At 34.3% G+C, this 22,788-nt stretch overlaps 1 protein-coding gene across 1 annotated transcript in view; it reads left to right on the top strand.

Moving 5' to 3' along the window:
• LOC133328946 (dual 3',5'-cyclic-AMP and -GMP phosphodiesterase 11) overlaps nt 1–18,743 on the top strand; it is a gene marked incomplete at its 5' end in the record, with an annotated part of 49,867 nt that extends 31,124 nt beyond the window's left edge. Inside the window, 10 exons of the mRNA XM_061537453.1 lie at nt 950–1,312; nt 1,383–1,541; nt 1,624–1,800; nt 11,233–11,319; nt 11,415–11,582; nt 12,140–12,267; nt 12,326–12,514; nt 12,591–12,810; nt 17,087–17,170; nt 17,241–18,743. Of these exons, the coding sequence (XP_061393437.1) occupies nt 950–1,312; nt 1,383–1,541; nt 1,624–1,800; nt 11,233–11,319; nt 11,415–11,582; nt 12,140–12,267; nt 12,326–12,514; nt 12,591–12,810; nt 17,087–17,170; nt 17,241–18,743 (3,078 nt within the window). The remainder of the gene's footprint in view (nt 1–949; nt 1,313–1,382; nt 1,542–1,623; nt 1,801–11,232; nt 11,320–11,414; nt 11,583–12,139; nt 12,268–12,325; nt 12,515–12,590; nt 12,811–17,086; nt 17,171–17,240) is intronic.
• Between the last annotated feature and the right edge of the window lie 4,045 nt (nt 18,744–22,788).

Below are 22,788 nucleotides of genomic sequence, written 5' to 3'. Positions count from 1 at the left end.
AAAAATTCCGAGTTGCGGTATGTCATTCGGCTTCTTTCCGTAACATTTTGGTGATATTTAGAGGGTCAATTCAATAATTTATGGTCATCATAATCGTCATCATCGGTCGGAACCGATACATTTGGTATTAAATTTACTCCCCGAATAGCCGCTTCAGTGGGTCGATTAACCCTTTCAGTGTCAAAGAAAAAATTTGTCGGAATAAAAATCTAAAATTTTTAATTTAAAATCATATAAAGGGACATAGTTTGGAAAAAATAGCAATTTTCATTTTAACCCTCGGCCAGTCGCGTCTGTTTTCCAGCAAAAACAAAAACATCAATAGTAACGGTACATAGGATAACCGAAAAATCGCAAAGAAAGAGAGTACGTTTAAATGTCGAATGTATTCGACAAAAACACTGAAAGGGTTAAACAGACAATAAATTGGAAGAAGCGTGCGATGAATTTAATAGCTAAAAGCTTTGACTCCGATATATGTTTTCGACTGAATTTATTTAAATGGTGCACCAAACAGCCAAAAAATTACCGATGTTTTTTTTAAAAAAAAAAAAACTCGGCAAAAATTTCATCCCAATACAAAGTTTTCGACTCCTCAGACCATAACCTCGATTTTGTGTCACAGTCTAATAAGGTAAATTTAAAATTGTAGGGCGCCTCTCATAGTCATCCCCATCCGACATTGGACATTTCCTTACTAAGATATTCTTTCTCGTGAAACTATTACATACAGAAATCACCTTCCCAGAAAATCATCAACTTTCAACTAAAAACTTTCCTTTCACTACCGAAGGTTTCTTCTTTGCTTATCTTTACAAAAATAAATACGCATACAAAAAACTTTCCTTTACTTTTTGAAACTGCAACCTAATGAAAATGTCTACTTTGCATTCTGTTAATTAATGTCTGTCTTCCCTTTCATTTCTCTTTTTCTTCTTACCATTCCAAGGTTTTTGCTTCCTATTTACAATTCTGTGGCATTGGTCTGCGTAACGCTCAACTGTATGAGAAATCCCAGTTGGAAATCAAACGTAATCAGGTGTTGCTCGATTTGGCACGCATGATATTCGAGGAGCAGAGTACCATCGAACACATGGTCTTTCGTATACTAACCCATATGCAGAGTCTAATACAATGCCAAAGAGTACAAATCCTGCTGGTGCATGAGGCTTCGAAGGGTAGCTTTTCGCGGGTATTCGATTTTGAAGCTAATGACCTTAGCGAAGAGGAGTCGACGAATCGTACAAGTCCATATGAGTCGCGTTTTCCCATAAATGTGGGTATTACCGGACATGTGGCAACAACGGGTGAGGTAAGTAGGACATCTATATCAAAAATAAAATTAGTTTCCTCTCTAAATATTTTTGTTCTATTTTTTCCAGACCGTCAACGTTCCCAATGCCTATGAGGATGATCGTTTTGATCCCAGTGTAGATGAGGGTTCAAACTTCAAACACAAATCCATACTCTGTATGGCCATTAAGAATTCATTGGGTCAAATAATTGGTGTAATTCAGCTGATTAACAAATTTGATAATTTGGTAAGCCTCTTAAGTTATTTTTTTATTTTAAATCCCTTCTAAATTCGTTATTTTATTTTTCTCCCCACTCTCCCACCTTCAGGTCTTCACCAAAAACGACGAAAATTTCGTTGAAGCCTTTGCCATTTTCTGTGGCATGGGCATTCACAATACCCACATGTACGAGAAGGCCATTGTCGCCATGGCCAAACAAAGTGTTACACTGGAGGTATTAAGCTATCATGCCTCGGCAACAATGGATGAAGCTCATCGCCTAAGGGTAAGTTTGTTAAAGGAAAAGTTTCGCCTTTTTCGTTGCTTTGTTTTGTTTAAAGGATTAAAATGTCCAGTGAAAAGGTTTCCTCTTTTTTGTTGTTGTAATTAGATTTAAAATAAAGGACGGGTGAGTTGTTAAGTATATAGGCAGCTGGCTGATTAGGAAAATCGCCAATAAACATATTTTTCTACAACAATGCTAATTACCAACCATATTTAAAATGTCATTTCCACAAGAGTTGAAATGACAAAAGTTTTTTAAAGGGAGAGAATTATTAAAATATGTTGCTTTTTATTTGGATTATGATTACTTTCAGGGAAAACAAAGGGAAGTTTATAGGATTAAATTTTGGCACAACGTTTCTTTTTTATTTTTTAGGAATATTGTTTCCTATTAGACCAAATCCCCTTCTTATCTAATATACTCTTAATCACAGAATAATGAAACTAGTTGAGAAGATGTTGCATACTTTTAGGCTCTTCTAAAATGTCAACGATTAGAGCACGGCTCAATCAATAGGTACTTTATTTAGCGCAGCTGACTATTCGATTAACTGTCAAAGTGTGTAGTTTCTACTCGAATTTGACGCGCAATGTTGCCAACTATGAAAAATATTACTATATTAAATTTGACAGATGGTCGGATTACCTTACCTAGTATTTCTCATTGAAATAGGGACCTATATACAAGAAAAAAGAATTCACTTATGCAGATTATACCCTCCCCATAAGGTGGAGTGTATGTTATTATACCCTTCACCAGGTACAGGGTATTATGTCTTAGTGCATATGTTCGTAACAGGCAAAAATAAACGAGATAGACACATGGTTCCTTTTTAGAATATGCATAGAATCACTTTTTAAGTCCGTCTGTCTGTCCATGTTAAATTGTAAACAAAGTACAGGTCGCATTTATGATCCGAATTGGATGATATTTGGCATAGGTCGCTTATTTGGGCCAAGGACGAACCCTATTGAAATTGGGAAAAATCGGTTCAGAGTCAGATATAGCTCCCATATATATATTTAACCGATTTAATGTAAACGGTCCCTATATATCTTTCGATTTGCACGAAATTTGGTACAGCCTAATCATTTAGGTCTAGAATAATGTCTGCCAAGTTTTGTGAAAATCGGTCCAGATTTATATATAGCTCCCATATATAGTTCCGTTCGATTTCATGTAAATGGTGCCCCAAAGTCCACGAAATTTGGCATAACGTACTGAATTGAGCCTAGAATGAAGTCTGCCAAGTTTCGAGAAAATCGGTCCAGATTTAGATATAGCTTCCATATATATATATATATATATATATTTAACCGATTTAATGTTAACGGTCCCTATATATCTTTCGATTTGCACGAAATTTGGTACAGCCTAATCATTTAGGTCTAGTATAATGTCTGCCAAGTTTCGTGAAAATCGGTTCAGATTTATATATAGCTCCCATATATAGTTCCGTTCGATTTCATGTAAATGGTGCCCCAAAGTCCCTATATATCTTTCGATTTGCACGAAATTTGGCATAACGTACTGAATTGAGCCTAGAATGAAGTCTGCCAAGTTTCGAGAAAATCGGTCCAGATTTAGATATAGCTTCTATATATAGTTTCGTCCGATTTCATGTAAATGGTGCCCCAAAATCCCTATATATCTTTCGATTTGCACGAAATTTGGCACAGCGTAATGAACAAGGTCTAGAATGATGTCTGCCAAGTTTCGTGAAAATCGGCCCAGATTTAGATATAGCTCCCATATATAGTTTCGTCCGATTTCATGTAAATGGTGCACCAAAGTCCCTATATATCTTTCGATTTGCACGAAATTTTGCATAACGTACTGGATTGAGCCTAGAATCATGTCCGCCCAGTTTCGGGAAAATCGGTCCAGATTTAGATATAGGTCCTATATATAGTTTCGTTCGATTTCATGAAAATGGTGCACCAAAGTCCACATATATCTTGTGATTTGCACGAAATTTGGCATAACGTACTGAATTGAGTCTACAATGATGTCTGCCAAGTTTCGTGAAAATCGGTCAAGATTTAGATATAGCTCCCATATATATTTTCGTCCGATTTAATATAAATGGTGTACCAAAGTGCCTATATATTTTCCGATTTGCACGAAATTTGGCATAACGTACTGAATTGAGCCTAGAGTGATGTCTGCCAAGTTTCGAAGAAATCGGTCCAGATTTCTATATAGCTCACATATATAGTATCGTCCGATTTCATGTAAATGGTGCCCCAAAGTCCCTATATATCTTTCGATTTGCACGAAATTTTGCATAACGTACTGGATTGAGCCTAGAATGATGTCCGCCCAGTTTCGGGAAAATCGGTCCAGATTTAGATATAGATCCTATATATAGTTTCGTTCGATTTCATGTAAATGGTGCACCAAAGACCACATATATCTTGTGATTTGCACGAAATTTGGCATAACGTACTGAATTGAGTCTACAATGATGTCTGCCAAGTTTCGTGAAAATCGGTCAAGATTTAGATATAGCTCCCATATATATTTTCGTCCGATTTAATATAAATGGTGTACCAAAGTTCCTATATATTTTTCGATTTGCACGAAATTTGGCATAACGTACTGAATTGAGCCTACTGTGATGTCTGCCTTGTTTCGTGAAAATCGGTTCAGATTTAGATATAGCTCCAATATATAGTTTCGTCCGAGTTAATGCAATGGCACTAGCATTGACGGACCACACAGTAGCCGCGTAGTTTACCGCAGACCGTCCCGTCGCTGTATATTTTTTTAACAAAGGCTGCAGATTGAGAATCTTGTTCGTGCTCCTGATCTTATCGGACGACTTATAAAGGCTATCGAACGTGAGCCCTTGAACATTGGGGTGGTCGGAATTGTGCACGTGGGGAACTATAAGGGTGGCTAACGACAAATTGAAGATTTTACTGAGGTACTCTACTCTTGGCTCATCTAGCAGCTTCAACATCACCATAAATATCAGGATCAAGCGATTTGTCTGAATTTGAGCTTCTGGTGGTATTTGCAACATTCCCCTTAACGCCGTTAAAAGAGACAGAAATCGGATCATACTTCCTTCCTGGGTTCTAGAGCGACTTATCTGTTGGTCAAAATTGACTCACTCCGATACTGAGGTTACAACGTTTCAGATGTTCTAGCCAATTTTTAAACAAATGATCACTGACTAACATGTTGACCCCAAGTGTCAGTTCCCTGAACCTGGTGTTAGTAGGATTAGTACGACGAAGCTCATCACCCTCATTCCTAATCACGCTGCCTCTCAATTAAGTTTCTATTCGGTTATACAACCTGCATGTATATAGCGAGAGACTGCAACTGTAATGATGACCCGAAAATTCCTTTCTTCTGCCCGAGAATCAGAAGTATTGGGTAGTTCTCGAAATCGACGATTGGTGATATTTCCGAATTCTTGTCAATTGACTTTTCCACGGTTAAGTAAAGTATGGCGTTTAGTGGTTATGAAGTCGGGTGATCTATTGATTAATCTAATAGGTTGGCGGTCTGACGACAGTGAAATGACCTAATGGTTATGGCGTCTTTCACCGTTCAAAACCTTGAACTATATATATAACGCGGAAACAGCTATTTAACGGCGGAATGTATACGTTAAACACCTCTAACTCGGTGGTTACACACTGGACTGATACCCTATACATTTCATGTATGCTTCACTAGAGTCAAGCTTAAGCAAGGTAGACTTGTAGCAAACTATGGGGCTATAGGAATCCTAGACCTTCACTTATTGTACGATCCTTCCTTAAAACCTTGTATCCATCAAAAATCTGAGGACTGCTGGTGTTATTCACCTTCGTTTCCTGGGTCGATATGACAATTTTTATTTTCTTTCCCTCACGGTCCATCGCAGTCGAATTAGAAAAATGAGACATTATCGAAAGTTGGGCAGCAATGTGCAGAGTCAGCGGTGCAGAAATTCCAAGCTTTATTGAAATTAATTTTTGCTTTCAGAAATTTGACAATGTTGACTTTATGGCAGATAATTGGAGACTGCACTACCGGGAAAGTCAGTGACTAAATACTGGACATTTTTGCACATACATCGCCTATTACAACCTCGTAGCCTCGTTTTATTTGGAGTTTGGTCGTTGAACTATTTGCTCAAAGAATTATTCCGCAAAAGGAGCGAAATGATATAGATCGAACCGATTCATTAAAAGGATTGGCCAACTCTACCACACACATTAAAATTGGGTATTTTATTAACAGTGTCTGGCATACACGGAATCGTTCAGCCAGTCAAAAGTGATTTCTTTCCAAGAAATATTTTTTTTATTTTCAAAATTTGAAAGAACACTTAAAATTGAAGAATTTACATCATCCTAAGACCACATAGTGTACACATAGGCCAAGGGTGTGGTCTTTAATTTCATATTGGAACTAAAGGCCATGGGTCTATTATTATTAAACCATCCATATATTTGTAATTAATTTAAAAGAACTTCCTGAAAACGATCCAACGACCACACAAATGACAGCTGGTATACTTAAACGCCCACAAACGGTTTAAACAAACCACATTACAATTACTCCAAACACACATTCTGTCCCTAATGCCTTCCCTTTTTCTAAGATGTCTTCTTAATTCACACTCCAGCACATATTTAAAAGAAGGAAAAAGGATAAACCCTTGTCACCGTATAGGACATTTATGAAAGTTTTAATTTTGTTTTTGTTCGAGAAAATCCTTTTTAGGAATATTTGTTGGGATTACCACAAACACCAGTCGTTTTCCAAAGTGGATTGTTGGGTGTTTGTCGACACAAAACTAGAATTTATGGTCGCTGTCGTGATGTGGCAAACATTTTGGGTTACAACCGAAAACTTCTCGCAAACAAGGATAATGTGAAAGAAGTTCAAAGCTGTAAGGGTTAGATAAGAAATAACAAAATAAATATCACCAAATAATTTTATTTATTGAAAACAAAACAAATTTTTGGAAAATTGGTGTAAAGGACTATGGCTATGCGTGTCATTTATTTGTTGAACTTTGTTAGCCTAAATGGGAAAATATTTAAATTTCTTTTGATTATAAAATTCAAGATTTATGCTAGTTTGAGATTCGGCCCAATTTGTATAACCTATTTCCCATTTTAACACATTGAATCTTCTTAAACCCTCCTTACAAGAAATGTGTTAAATTTTACTTTCTAACAACATGGATTATTAATTGTCTTCGTATCCTTTTTCTAAAGCCATTAGTAATAAAACAGCAACAAATTGTGGCTGTAGTTGTACCACAAAAACACTTCTTCTTCTTGGTCTTCGTAGGAACATAAAGATTCACTGATTATTAAGATAAAGTGCTAAAGACATAAATAATTCCAAATACCCCTTTTTATACAAGGATAACAAGTGAAATATGGTTTTCACTTTTTAATTTGTGTTATATAACGGGTAACAGAAGAAGGTATTTCAGAGAATTTATAAAAGTTGTTAGTGGTATCTTATGATGGAAATTTGTTAGAATTAAAAGTTATGGTTATTGCGGGTTGTATATTAATAAATGGACTTGTTAGTTAGTATATTAATATTAATTGCTGGAGAATATTTAATAATAAAATTTATAAATCTAATACAAGGACCATAGAAAGTGTTCTTACCGTTGATAAGAACACATTTATTCTATAATAAAATATATAAAATATTCTTGTTATAAAAAGTCCTATAGAAGTTTATGAAGTTCACCTGTAGGCCTATTCTGTAAATTTTTACCACATTCGATATTGTTTAAATTGCTTTTTTATTATAAAAACAATAAAATAAACAAATTAAATTGTTGTAAAATATCGAATGTTGTTAAAAATGTACAATAGACCTACTGGGCTCTAAAAACTCTTGAGTTGGGCAATTTCATTCTTGAAAAGGTTCGATATTTTTGTTTCGCTCTGAATATCATTTATCCAGATCTTTTTAATTTGTTCCTTGTGCGGAATAGTTTCATTGTACTAGTTCGTCAGGAACGACTGAACTCTAGTTTGTTGTATACAGAGATTAAAGAAGGGATGCTAAGGATTGGAATATAACAAACTATGCGTCCGTTATAATGGAGAATAACAAGATTGAAGAATGGAAATCGTTCAATTTGAACACAGTTTATTCTTGAAACCCCCTGAAAATGTCGAAGTTAGCCATGAGAGAATATTGCAGTCATTACAAGCTTAGTTTCAACGATAACGGTAAATGAGCAAGAGCGGTATGAAAAAATATAACGTTAACGAAGAATTACAACAAATTGCAGAGAAAATCGTTCATTAGGATCACAGTTGATTAAATTACCACTACATAGAAGAAAGTAAAGGATAAACAATTGAAAACAAATTCCATGACCTAGAGACATGAGTGCACGAACTGCAATTGGATACACAAAGGAATAAAACATAGTCGGGAATTATTGAATCAAATCACAATGCGAAGTTTTTGGAAGTTGATTTGGTTTCGTCGGGTTGTGCTTGTGATGCAATCATGCACCCGCTGTAAACCGTGTTGAGACTTCATTACATTACACTGCACACATTGATGTGTGTGGTCTTAAAATGAACGAATTTGTTCAAAGGAACTATCGGTACTAAGTCCTGTTTTTTCTTTCATTTTGATCCAATCGTTCATTCTGCGCCCCTCGATATTCGGTCTGGTATTAGAGAATTTGAACCATGTTAGAGGATTTGAACCCGTTTGTACTATATTTCATAATCCGTACATTTCTTAACCATGGAAAAAATAATTGCAAGAATTGTTCAATCGATGTTCGGGAAGTAGAAAGGAATTTCCATTCGCCAGATATATACCTGCGAAACTTCCCAACAGTGTTAGCGGAATTATGAAATTAGTGTGAGGAGTTTCGTCGTATTAACCCTACTGACCTGGAGTAAATTTCCTAGGCCAACTCATCTCAGTGTCATAGCAGAGTTTTTCCGTGCGAGAAGTATAATAAAGGCATTTAAGTCACTTGCCGGCTTTATTTAGGTGATAGCCTGACCTATGATAATCTATGATACTGCCACAACATGTTGCCCATGTTATAAGTCTTTGAGTGTTAGAAAAGCAGTCATCCAATCCACCATCTACAGGGTGAGATAAAAAAACTGCAACAAACACAAATGCCATAATTTTTACATTTTTTTAATTTTATTGAATGAAAGCAAAAAATTTCGGATATAGCATCAAATTTTAGAATAAGTTTAGATTTTTTCGAATTGGTCACCTTTGGCATGAATTATGGCCTTCGAACGGCCAATGAAACCGTCACACGCTGCCCGAATATTGCTCTCCGCTATTTTGTCCCATTCCCGGCGAAGCGCTTGCTTGAGGTGAACGACACTTTGGTATAATACACTTTGGACACAATAGTCCAACGGATTGGTATCCGGAGGTTTTGGTGGCCATTGTGCGCTGGAAATGAAGTGAGGAACCCCATTTTGTAACCATTCTTGGGGGCGCGTGCTGAATCCTGTTGGAATGTCCAAGGTCTGCGGCGAAAATGTTTGCGTACCCAAGGCTTTAATGCACCCTCCAGAATATTTTCGCTATAATATTGGCATTTATTCTGATGCCACGGTCGATTAATAAGAGCGGAGAGCGACCATCGACTGTTATGGCGGCCCACACCATCATCAAGGCCGACGCTTGAGTTCTGGTGGCCAACCGAAGGTGCACATTTTCAGCTGACCTCTTTGGCAATTAAACACGATCATTTTGTTTGTTTACAATCTGCTGGGCAACGAATGTTTTGTCATCGGAAAAAACCAAATTCGGCAGTTCACCACTTTCGGCCAAACGAATCAACTCTTTTGCACTTTGTTGCTGTTTTCTTCCGTCCACTTCTTTGACATCGGGCTGCGCTACCAGTATCTCGGTAACGACCGATGGTACGAGGCACAAAAGATTTATTCACATTTAAATGCTGGAGTACTCTAACGATAGCCACTTGTGGTTTTCCAGCCAAATATAAAGAAATCACACAATCACGCTTGAATTCCATCACGAATAACTTTCTGGAAAATTCGCAACAAAATGTTTTTGTTCGCTTATAAACAATATAATGAGCTGTCACTGGGTAGACAGCAGCCACCAAAGCATATCGGGAAGAATCTGTACCATCCACCGAGCGAGGTCCAGTCGACTTTTAGATTTTGGCCTTTGACTAAAATTCGATCTTTCGCTATTGTCAAACCTGTTCAAAATCGACTTTCGAATTTTGACGACTAATGCAAAATATAGTAAAAATTCGATAGAATGTGTAGTTTTGGTTTTATGATAATAAACCAAGTATTTATGAAGAAAATTGAAACTCGACGTTGCTATTTCCTCAAAGATCACAATTCGACATTAAGACTTTTCAATACTAAAAGTCGATTAATCGTTTAGTCGAAATTCAATTTACTTCTCCTTAATTACAACGCAGCTAAAGATGAACTATCCGATTTTTACCAAACTTGGTACAACCTATTATCTTTACATAGCTTAGGTCAAGTCCGAAGATAGGTCCATTCCTTTTGGTACCTTCTCCACAAATCGTCAACATTTTCATTATTTATAAATCCAATATCAGACGATGGAATATCAAATTTACATTCCTTTGTGGACGAGGTTCTGAAAGAGTGAACCCTACACTTTATCTTCGGATATGATCTAGATATTACTTTATGTAACATTTTTTGAAAATGTATGTTGTGAGGATGATGCCAGAATGCGGGAATATTCAGTTCTCTTCAAGAGAAATCCTCCATTTCCGAACATAAAATAGGTTTTGCAAATTTTATATAAAAATTACTTTCTACGAAATTTATCGTGTGCAACTTCCACTCAAATGGATAAACCGACGAACGGGCGGGCAATACTAAATCGACTCCAAAATGTCTAATACCTGTTTGGTCCAAATATACTTCAGGCCTAAAATCGATTTTCGTTGTATACATTGTAAATCTTTATTAGCCCTGATGCTTAAATAAAATAAATAAATTTCACCATTGCATATTTATTCCAAACATAGACTATTGCATACGATAACTATTCAATCCAATTCATCAACACAGTTATTATATAAAATACTATCTATGAAAAGTTGTCCAAAAATATCAACAAAATAATAATAATAATGGCAGGTTTTTAGTATAGCATATCTAGAACACCTTCTATCTATATCCTGGACATTGATTTAAATTTATTCCACTAATTAAAATTCCCCCAATGAGTAATCAGAAATTTCTTTTCATGTTGATTAACAAATTTCAAATTAACCTACAAATCAAAACCCTGCCCATCAACATATAATGACCAAGCAGCATTAATTAGGCAGGGAATATAATTAATTATTGTTATGGTTACACTGATGTTGTCACCGTTGTCATAATCAGCAGAAATATTAACTAATCTTATTTTTCTCTTGTTCATTTACAGCGTTTACGCGTACCCTCTGCTGCTCATTTCCGTTTACATGATTTCCGTTTTGACGACATCCATTTCGAAGATGATGATACTTTAAAGGTTTGTAATTTCATGCTGTGGCTAGTGGGTGGAATATATTTTAATAAATTTATTGTTTTCTTCTCTTGTCATCTTCTTCTTCGTTGTTAATTTAGGCTTGTTTACGCATGTTCTTGGATTTAGATTTCGTTGAACGTTTCCATATCGACTATGAGGTCCTGTGTCGCTGGTTGCTGAGCGTTAAGAAGAATTATCGCAATGTTACGTATCATAATTGGCGACATGCTTTCAATGTGGCCCAAATGATGTTTGCTATATTGACGGTAAGTAGTATTTTGGGTATAGTTAGTTGATGAAGAGGAATATTTTAGAATTTATTTGATATTTTAAGATTTAAAGAATGTCCTTTTTTAAATAAATTTAAGTAAAAGTAAGGTTATGGTAGATTTGAGGATGTAATGAGTAATAAAATAATTAAAAGTAATTAATTTTGAATTAAGAAACAGATTGAAAATTGTGCTTTATTTGACGAAATCCACAAATTCCTTGTTAAAAATATAGCATACTTTTAGGCGCTCTAGGAAATGATCACATTGACAATAAATTGGTTTATAATTTGTGGAAGTAATAAGAAACTTATTTAATTTATATTGATTTTTATGATTGCTAACACAAAATACGTTTTATTCGAAACCTTTTGCATGCAAAATTCTTTAATATTGGCCACATTTGTTTATTCTCTTTAATTTCCTCCTTACTTTTACTTAAGTTTACTTTTTTGTCTTCTAATTAATTTAATTATTTTATTTAAAAAATAAATATTAAGTTTTCATTTGGCCCCACCTTAAATATACACATTTTGCGCTTTTATTAATCAAAGATTTCCCATCACGGACAGGCCACCCAATGGTGGAAGATATTTGGTGAAATGGAATGTTTGGCGCTGATAATAGCTTGTCTGTGTCACGATTTGGATCATCGGGGGACCAATAATTCATTTCAAATTAAGTAATACTCCTAAAATACTTCTATCATATCACTTTATTAAACATAACTCTTACTACAGGGCCTCTTCACCCTTGGCCCAGCTGTATTCCACCTCCACGATGGAACATCATCATTTCGATCAGTGTCTAATGATTTTGAATAGTCCCGGCAATCAAATATTGGCCAATTTATCATCGGAAGATTATTGCCGTGTTATTAAAGTATTAGAAGATGCTATATTATCCACCGATTTGGCAGTATATTTGAGGTAAGTTGGAATAGTTTTTTACTTATAAAAGAATAAATAAATGTAATCTGTTTTTTTTTTTTTTTTTGGTTTCCAGAAAACGTGGTACATTCTTACAGGATGTCCACCAGCAACCTTTGAGTTATTGGATTGATGAGGAGCCACGCGCCTTATTGCGCGCCATGAGCATGACAGTCTGTGACTTGTCCGCTATAACTAAACCCTGGGATATTGAAAAACGTGTTGCCGATTTGGTTAGCTCGGAATTCTTTGAACAGGGTGATATGGAAAAACAGGAATTAAATATAACGCCCATTGTAAGTATTAAATGTTGAACATATAACTGTAGAAAATATTATATTATATTTATAGAAGACCTATGGGTACAGGTGTAGGATATCTTTATTCTATGAAAGTTGTAGTTTTCCAATATATGTATAGTTTTTTATAGCATCTGTGTAAGCTAGAAAGTCGTCTATCTTAAGAAGAAAAGTTCTATATATATGGTGCTAATATAGATCATCTATAAATATTATTATTACTGGACTATACTTAAGTTCAATAGTTAAGTTCTATCTAATGAGATCTTAGAGAAAGAATATTCTTTATTGGAAGCCTGAAAAGACTTATTTATTGTTATCAGTACTATTTGCAAAATAAATTCTATATATAGAAGACATAAGAATGACTGGTCTTCATTAGAAGTCAGAAAGAGCCGTTTTCTGTCTAAAATGAACTGAAAAATATATTCTATTGATAGAAGAGTTGAAACAAGAAATATGTAAAATGTAGTTTTTTCAGTAGTTGATCAGCTGAAAGACTTCATACACACATTATCGCGTATTGGCGTTTTTATTCTTAACATACCTCAGTTGAGCATGACTCCCCCTGGATATTTTTTCGTAAACTATTTTATCAAAATGCATTTTGTCGAGTCTTTACGGTTTCTATGTTGTTGAGAAGACCTATGAAAGGTTTCAGTCAATTGAAACTTGTACAGCTATTCGGTTGAATTTTTTGCTATAAAAGCCTTGACAAGTTCACCATCTTCTAGGCTCGAGAAAGGTGACAAATCTTTATACCTGTAAGATCTACAGTCAATGTTTGGTAAAATTCTGAATTTCAAGTATTAAGAGGTATCGACCATGACGTCCATTAAAAGTCTTCTGTCTTTATAGGATAATTTGTAGTTATAAGACGTTTTGCAATCCTTCTATATTCAGAATGAATGCCTGTGTAAATTCTTTGCTTTTTAAGTGTTCGAAGCGTTGCTTGTCTTTGAAATACATTTATGAGATCATTGGTCAATTTAAAGTCTTTTGAATGTCATATATCGGATTTCAGTGTATTGGACTCCTTGAGAACACAACCTGTCTTTTGCAGACCTCTAACAGAATTTCTGTTTTTTTTTAACATCGGAAAAGTATTCGAACTCTGTAAGATTTGTGAAAGCTCTTCTCTTCTTTCTGCTTCTCAAGAAGCATAAGCATTAGAAGTGCAAAAAGGTATCCTCCTCTCTTTTAATAAGTTCTCTATATCTGCAGCCTTAGGATTAATGAAGGTATATACATTTTGATACTAAAACTTATTTTATAATATAAAACTAAAAACTTATTTTATAATATAATGCAATGGTCTATGCGATTTGAACTAAGATTTTTACAACCGATTTTTTACTTACCGAGGAAATGACCCATTGGTCCACTTCTTCTGGTACCTTCCCCACAAATGATCATCATGTTCAATATCTAAAAATGCAATATCAGGCGAAAGGAATATCCGATTTAAACCAAAGTTTGTACAACCTATAACCTTTACCAAGCCTAGATCAAGTCCCAAAGGAGAGACCCGCGACCCTCTCCTTCTATAACTTTCCCCACAAAGTGTCAATATTTTATAGACTTGTAAATATAATTTGAAGGGAATTTTATAATCGATTCGATCAAAATCAAACCCAAAACATATTTTATATTAGCATATATCTTATATAAATCGAATAATAATACCGGTGTGTAATTCTGAAGGTCATTGGTTGAGGGTGTATATCTGTCGGCAACACCGACTGACTCTTTTTTACTTGTTGAAATAAGTTCTAAACCCATATATCGTTATTGTTCCTCTAGAAGGTCATCTGTATTTAAAGTACTTATGGAGGCTACCTGTCTTTAGAAGTACTTGTCTTTGGAAGACATGTAGGAGGTCATGGGTTATTAAAAGACGTTTGGAAGATCTTCTGTCGGTAGAAAAAATGTTAATGCTCTTTAGATAACTTCTTAAGCAGATTATCTGTCTTAAAATACCTTTAGAATAATTTGTCTCTTGAAGATTATTAATTGAACTTCTGCTTTATAAAGCCTATATAAAGTACATTATGATCAGAAGATCTCTACAGTCTATTGAACTTCTTCAGAACACCTTTTCTCTTTAGGAAACCTTTAGAAGGAAAATCTTTGAGCCATTCATGGTTCCAAAAGCCTTGGAACATTTTCCTTCTTTTTCATTTTTGGAAAATTACGTTTGTAGAAAACCCTATATAGAGTCTCTTGACTTCAGAAGATCCCGAAAAGTATTCCTCCCTAGTAGTTCTTCATTTACCAAATAACTATCTACCTAGCTTTAGTCTTTAGAACACCTTTTAAAAGTCGTATAGAGTCGGACTTTTGAAAGCTCTACTATCATCAGAAGATCTTTAACAGACCTTCTATATTTTTAGTATTACTTATGTTTAAAAAACCCCTATAGGAAATCTCTTATCTTTAGAATACTTTCATAAGGTATTTCTACACTAAAAGCTTTTAAAAAGTTTATTTTAAAGAATAATTAATATAGCTATGATAGAACTTTAGAATATTGTCTGGCTCTAGAATATCTTAAGAAATCGGTTGCCTTTAGAAAATCTGTAGAAGCTCGTCAGTCTATTTGAGAACACATTTAGAAGTATTTTCGAATTTAGGAGACGTTTGGAGAGTATTAGAGCTGTAGTAGATTTTTGAAAGATCTTCAGTATTGATTCCCAAATATGAGATAAATAAACAACAAATTCACACTGAAATACTTTTTGTCAAGGTAAAGATAGAATACGTTATATCTATAGAAAAACTTTGAAACGTATTCCAATTTTAGAAAATTTCTAGAAGTGCGTCTATACTTAGAAGAAGTTTAATAAAATATCTGTGGTTTTTGAAAGATCTATCTATGACAATACTTTAGGAATGAGTTTCGTATTTATGGGAACTCTGGAGGATTTTCGTATTAACGATATCTTTGGAGAGCATTCGAGATATATTAGATTTTTGAAAGATATTCTGTGTTACTTAAAAATGTTATACTCAACGAAAATTTCGTATAGTAATGCTTTTGCCAGTCAGGTCAATTTCGAATATGCGTTATATCGGTTCATGCTTGGGTATAGCCTCCATATTCGATATTTTGAGTACATATTGATCGCTCTATTAAAATGTATCCGTATCAATCTCTGCTCTTTTTCTAAGACCTTGAAATAATATATAAAACAAATTTACGCCATAGGTTGGACATGGACATAAAAACTTATACTCCTATTGATAGTTTAAATCTATAAATTATTACCATGTATAAGTATTAAAAATTCAATCACCGCGATCCTCCATGCGTATAAGTGTTGTCGTTACTTACGCGACACATGTGTTTCTATTCGTATTAAAAGTTTGGAAATACAGTAAAGTACAGTACGTTATATTAAGTTCCAAAATATGTAATTTTTGTGTCCTTCTTGGCAATACTTTCACTGCTTCTGATTTCCTTTGATGAGCCTGAGATTTTTTGTAAAAATTACCAGCATTAAATTAATTTTTGAAAAGGTTTGTCATCGTTAAGTATTTTCTACATTTATAGCAAGTTCGTTATAACCGAATTAAAATAAATGAAAACTGAAAGATGTGACCGAATAAATAGTTTGTTATAAAAAAAGTTCGCTATATCCGAAGTTCGCTATAAGAGTAGAGATTTTATGGAAATTGTGTATTAAAACGTCGGGACCAGGAAATGTGTTCGATATAACCGGTGTTCGTTATAAGTGTACTCGACTGTATAAAGAAGTTAATCAAACACCCCTAGACTTGGGTTATACAAAGACACAATATGTTTTAAAAAATCTTGTGTTATGGCTTCAAAATATTTGTTGAAAAATCTACTCCTCATGATGGTCCTTAAATTAAAACAGCCACGTTTAAGTAAACGGGTACCTTCCGATTTTCGGTATATTACATTATCCAATTTAATAGGTTGTGATAGCACCTTCTGAATTTCGATATTTTAAGGATTTTGTACAAGCAATTTGGTAGTAAATATTGGATAGTAAATCTTCTTAGCAAAAATAGTCAATATTGGTCTACCCATAAAATTATATCTTCCGATTTTTGGTATTTTGACAATTTATATAATATTTTCTAATGGATTGGATCGTTATTTGATAATTTGGTTTCTGATTATGTACCAAACCTCCATACCATGAGTTAGACAGATATGGCTCTCAAACAGCTACTACTTTATAATGACATTTTTAATTTATAAAATGTAATGACACTCCTCTCTCTCCCTCTCTCTCTCTTACAGGATATAATGAATCGTGAAAAAGAAGATGAATTACCCATGATGCAAGTCGGTTTTATCGACTCCATATGCTTGCCAATATATGAGGTATGTTATCCATATAAAATACAATATGGCCCCTGAATAATAACATTTCACTTTCTCCTCTCCCGTCTAGGCCTTCTCTGTATTATCGGATAAATTAGAACCATTAGTTGAGGGTGTACGTGATAATCGCCAACATTGGATTGAATTGGCTCAGGGTGTTGAAACCAAACAGACAAAGAAAAGCAATGGCATTGTTAAGGCCAAAAATACTAAAAATAATCACAACCACAGCAACAACAATAGTTGTAATAACAATAACAGCAAAAATACTAACAATATTAATAAACATGAAACATCTGCAAATGGTGGTAGTGATCTCAGTTCTGATGTTAATGATGCTCCCGTGGATTCTGAAGATACTTTACAAAATGATGCAACCACCACCGATGAATGTCCTGATGAGGCCGAAGAAACTGGTATTGAGGCAGATGACGATGACTCCGAAGTTGAAATTGAACATCATACCAATGACGATGATGATTATAGCAGTGATTCAAGTCATCTTTCAACACCACCACCGACGGGGGAAGAGGATAGTTCTCCGACGTCACCGGCTAAAACGGAAGCGGCCACGAAAAAACAGGCCCAGTTAATGGTTGAAAATCTTGAGAGTCTTAATCATAATCCTTTGCACAAGCAGAGCAAATCCTCCTCGTCAACTTCGTCGTGTAGAAATTGTGAGTGTATGCGTTTGAGGAAGACATCGTCGCTGAAGGGAGCCAGTGATTATCAGCCTCACTGCAGTGGCAATAGATCACATAGTAAGAGTACACCCTCAATGACAAGTTGTGGTACGACACAGGGTGCTGGTCACCAACATAATACCTCCTCCACCTCATCCTCCAAAGAATGTCAATGTCATCAGAATAGTAATCGTGGTGGTGGTGGCGGTCATCACCACCATCATCATCATTCGAAACACAGTCATCATCACCAAAGTTTGGCTAATACACCGCATCACAGTGGTCACCATCATCATCATTATCACCACCATCATCATCACCATCAGAGTAATAGTTTAGGTGGTGGTGGTGGCAACGGCGGAGCTGGCAGTGGTGGTTCCTCTTTGTGTGGTGGCCTCTCAAATAACTCCAGTTTATCGGAAAGTGATAAAATACCAAAAATTGTTGGTAAGTTGGGAAATCTCGATGCATTGCATCATGTTGCCGGCGGTGCGACAACCACAAATGGTTCAGGCGTCTTAGCTACACCACCAAATGGTTTGTGTGGTTTTGGGGTACCAACTCGTTTGGGTTCCCGCCGTCATTCCGAAGTGGTGAATGGTATGACGTTAAATTTAAATTCCAATTTGAATTCCTGCAGTACAAGTAATGTTACCACCAACCTATCACCGGTGGTAACACCTCCCATGGTGGCGGCCATAGCAGCGGCAGTACCAGTTTTAACGCCCGATATAATATCATCGGCAGCACTAGCAGTATCATCGCCAACAACCCCAACAAAATCAGCAGCACCATCATCAACGTCGTCATCGAGAACCGAATCCGCAGCAGCAGCCACATCAGCGCCAGCATCAACAGCTGTAGAATCAGCAACCACGTGTGATAAGTAAATTTTAGTGAAACCCGAAAAATAAATGTGTGTGGTAGTGGTAAAGACAATTTGTGATTTATTTTTTTTCTCCTCTTTTGTTTTTGTAAAAAATTCAATAAAACAACAATAACAATAAGAATAATTGAATGTGGATTAGATAATGTTACACCATATACCGATATTTTGAAGTTGATTTGGGAAAGAAAAGGACTACGATTTTGAAACAATTTGTATTTGAAGGAAACGTGAGTGTCCATCTTTTGTTTGGCCACCATTGCGAATTATATAGGTCCTCAATCATATGAACCAATGTTTTCGGTATTATTGTCCGTTCTTGGTTACAATTGTGAAATAATTTCAAGTTATTAATTATCTCTGAGACCCTATGTGGAACTATGAAGAATATGAAAGTTGTCCGATTTCACAAAAAATAAAGCCAATAATATGAACATTTCTCTTCAGTAGAGCTGATTCCATTTGTGAATGCTGTCCAATTTCACTGTTCAGTACAAGTGTGTCTATATTAGAGGTGGCTTAGTCATTAGCAGATCCATGAAATTTTTGTTCCAATAGAAAACCTGTTAATATTCATTCTTTGGAAGATCTTTATATAGGGCATCCTGTACATATAGTGGTTTATGTCTATAATCCGTTTATGTATAAGGCCTTCAGATGTTGGGGGACTATAGAAACCCTTTTAGAGGTCATTTGTCTACCTAAAAAGCAAAACTCTTCTAGAACAGAGTAAAAAGTGCAAAGTTCGCCTTTCTGTCCATATCAATGCTCTGAAAGATTTGCAATGAAGTTTTGATATTTTATCGGGTCAAATTCTCATATAGCATATATGGCATAACATTTGGGCATTGTCGGCATAGAAACGTACCTTCCGAATTTTAGTTTTTGGAGCATTTTTCGACTGAATGGATCATAGTTGGCTTCTGATTAGATGTCAAATCTTTATAAAAACAATTATTTACATCGATCCTTCCACCCATAAAATTTAAAGAATTGAGGATATATTTTTCAATAGAATTGAATGAACATTGATTATTTTCGGTTCTAAATGGGTACCAAACATATCTACTAAAAATTATGAATATTGATAAATTCTATGTTATACCCCCACCTCCTATTCGGAATTATAAATGTTTCTGAGCAATGTTCAACTTATTTGGCTATAGTTTTATATTTTGAGGATTTTGGAACCCAATTGCCTGTAATTTCATATTTTGGTTTATGTCTAGTTGGCAAACCTCTCTACCAAAATTGAGGAATATTGGTCCATGCTTCGAGGTAAGCCTCTAATAACGGTACACCATAATTTTCAGAATTTAAAAGATTTTAGGACATATTTTCGAACCGAATTGACTGTAATTTGATTTTGTGGGTTCTAATTAGGTGACAAACCAAAAAATTTAATATTGGTCCTCCCTTAGGTATAGCCCCCATATATCGATACCCTTCGATTTTCCTTATTTTAAGAATACTTGGCTGCATTTTTCAACCGAATTGAATGTAATTTGATATTTTAGGTTCTGATGAAGTGAAGAACCTCCTCACCAAAAAGTATAAACATTGGTCCACATTAAATATATAGCCCTCCATATAAAGGTACCTTCCGATTTTCGATTTTTTATGGATTTTGGACACGTTTTTCAACCGAATTGGTTGAAATTTGACATTTCTGATTCGGATGAAGTGAAAAGCCTCCCTACCAAAACTTTTATATATTGGCCCAAATTTAGGTATAGCACCCATATAAAGATAACCGCCGATTTTCGATATTTTTAAAATTTTGTCCACATATTGTCTGTAGTGGGATATATTGATTTATGATTGAGTAGTAAATCTCTCTACCAAAAATTATCTGTATCAACACACCCTGTATCTGTATCGAACCACCCACCTTCCGATTTTCGATTTTTTAAGGATTTTGGACACTTTTTTCAACCGAATTGGCTGTAATTTGATATTTTGAATTCTGATGAGATGAAAACCTGTGTACCAAATAACACATCAACATTTTGTTAAAGTCCCCCATATAAAGGTACCCGCCGATTTTGGATTTTTTTTGTATTATTTTGTCTATATTCTTCAACGGATTTGGTTGTAATTTGATGTATTGGGTTAGGATTGAGTAGTAAATCTCTCTACCAAAATTTATCCATTTCAGTCCACGTTTAGGTATAGTCTCTATATAATGGTATCTTCCGATTTTCGATATTTGCATATTTTTTGCAATTTTTTCCAACCGAAATGACTACAATTTAATATTTTACGTTCTGATAAGGTAGTAAACCTTCCTACCAAAAATAATAAAAATGGGTCTACAATTAGGTATAGCCACAATGTAAAGATTTTGGGTATATGTTCATCCCCAATTGGCTGCAATTTGGTATTTTGGGCTATTATTAAGTAACGACAAAAACAATCGACATCAGTCCTATTCCGACCGAATAGGCTGTAATTGTAATTCCTACAAGAAGCTATCAATACTAATCAACGTTTTAGGGTAGTCTCCATATAACTGTGTACCTAACAAATTTCGGTATTTTTAGGAGTTTATGGGCATTCTCATTGGGTAGAAAATCTGCCAAATCTGTTCACCAAATTATAAAAATTTTTACGATATTTGGCTATATCCCATATATATAAAGGTCCAGCGACCGTATCCAAAATTGTTGTAAAAAGTTCTGCCCTTTATATGATATTACATATAACGACTATTGCTTATGGAGACCATTTTTCCGGTCACTTGAACGCCGTTATATGCGATTCTGAATGCACTTGCATAGTTCTGGCACATTTTCCTTTACATAAATTTTCACTTATGTTGAATGTGCACCTTTGGTGGAGGGTATACGAAGTTCGTCCCGATCGAACTTATATTACTAGTTGAACGCCCTCTGTTTCCATTCCAAGGTAATAAACAGAACATTCAAAGGTTTGAAAAATGTTTGCATGTAACCGTCTTTATGAAATGCAATTCACATACACATGAAGATATTTTTATAGTAATTTCTTTTTTTTTTTTTTTTTTGTGAAATGCACTGCTTTTTTCCCTGATATAAGTTCCCCATTAAAAAAATCTTCATCGTGAGTGTAACTGAGAGAAATCAAATCCAAAATCAAATCTGTGTATGTTTTTGTTTTGTTTTAAAAAAAAGTAAAAGTATAAATCTTATTAAAAAAAATATAAAACTTATTAAAAAATCTAATAAGAAATAAAAATTCATAAACAATTTGTAAGATACTGCTATGCAAAAAAATGATTATAAATAAAAATCAAACTCCTAAATATAAATAAACAACAACATTAATCATACATACCAATAAAAACTAAAATATTTCTAAACAAAAATTTAAGGATTGTTATTTAATAATAATAATAATAATAAAACAAAAATAAAAACACCCATATATAAGAAATTGTGTTTCCTATTAAGCTACGATTATTAACACAGACCCCCTAAAATTGTATAGTTATTGTTAAGGAAAAATGATAAATACAAATAATAATTATTTAATTAATAATAATTTTATTAATCAACATAGTTGACCTTAAAATAATAATAATACTATTTCTAATAATAAAATCAAACATAAATCAAATGTAGTCATTTCAATTCATAAAAAATATATAAATAATAATCTTCATATTTATAAATTAGTAAAAATTTGTTTCTCCTTTATTTATAGCTGTAAAAAAATGAAAAATTTAAAAGAAAACAATTTAAATAATAAAAAAACAACTACTACTACATATAAAACATATGCAAGTCAATTTATTTCTTATATCATTACGAATTTGTTTGGTTTTATTAAAAAAATAAATAAAATTGGAAAAAATAAATATTCATAAATAGTAAAAACTAAAATTTGTATTTTTTCTTTTCCCAAAAAATAAGTAATTTTAGGAATTAATGACCTACAGTCCAACATGGTTGCAAAGAACAGACTGATTTTAAAAGGTCTTGTTAAACAGATTTACATGTGCCTGATTTGCTATGACATCCATTTTATATAGCCTTGACATAGTCCCCAAAAAAGGTTCCATTCGGTAT

This window comes from Musca vetustissima, unplaced genomic scaffold (genome assembly GCF_032173495.1).
Source record: "Musca vetustissima isolate MV318-11 ecotype Yass unplaced genomic scaffold, APGP_CSIRO_Mvet_v1 utg33934, whole genome shotgun sequence".
Taxonomy (NCBI): Eukaryota; Metazoa; Arthropoda; class Insecta; order Diptera; family Muscidae; genus Musca; species Musca vetustissima.
The sequence above is the reverse complement of the archived record's forward strand: the minus strand, read 5'-3'. Positions and strand labels throughout refer to the sequence as shown.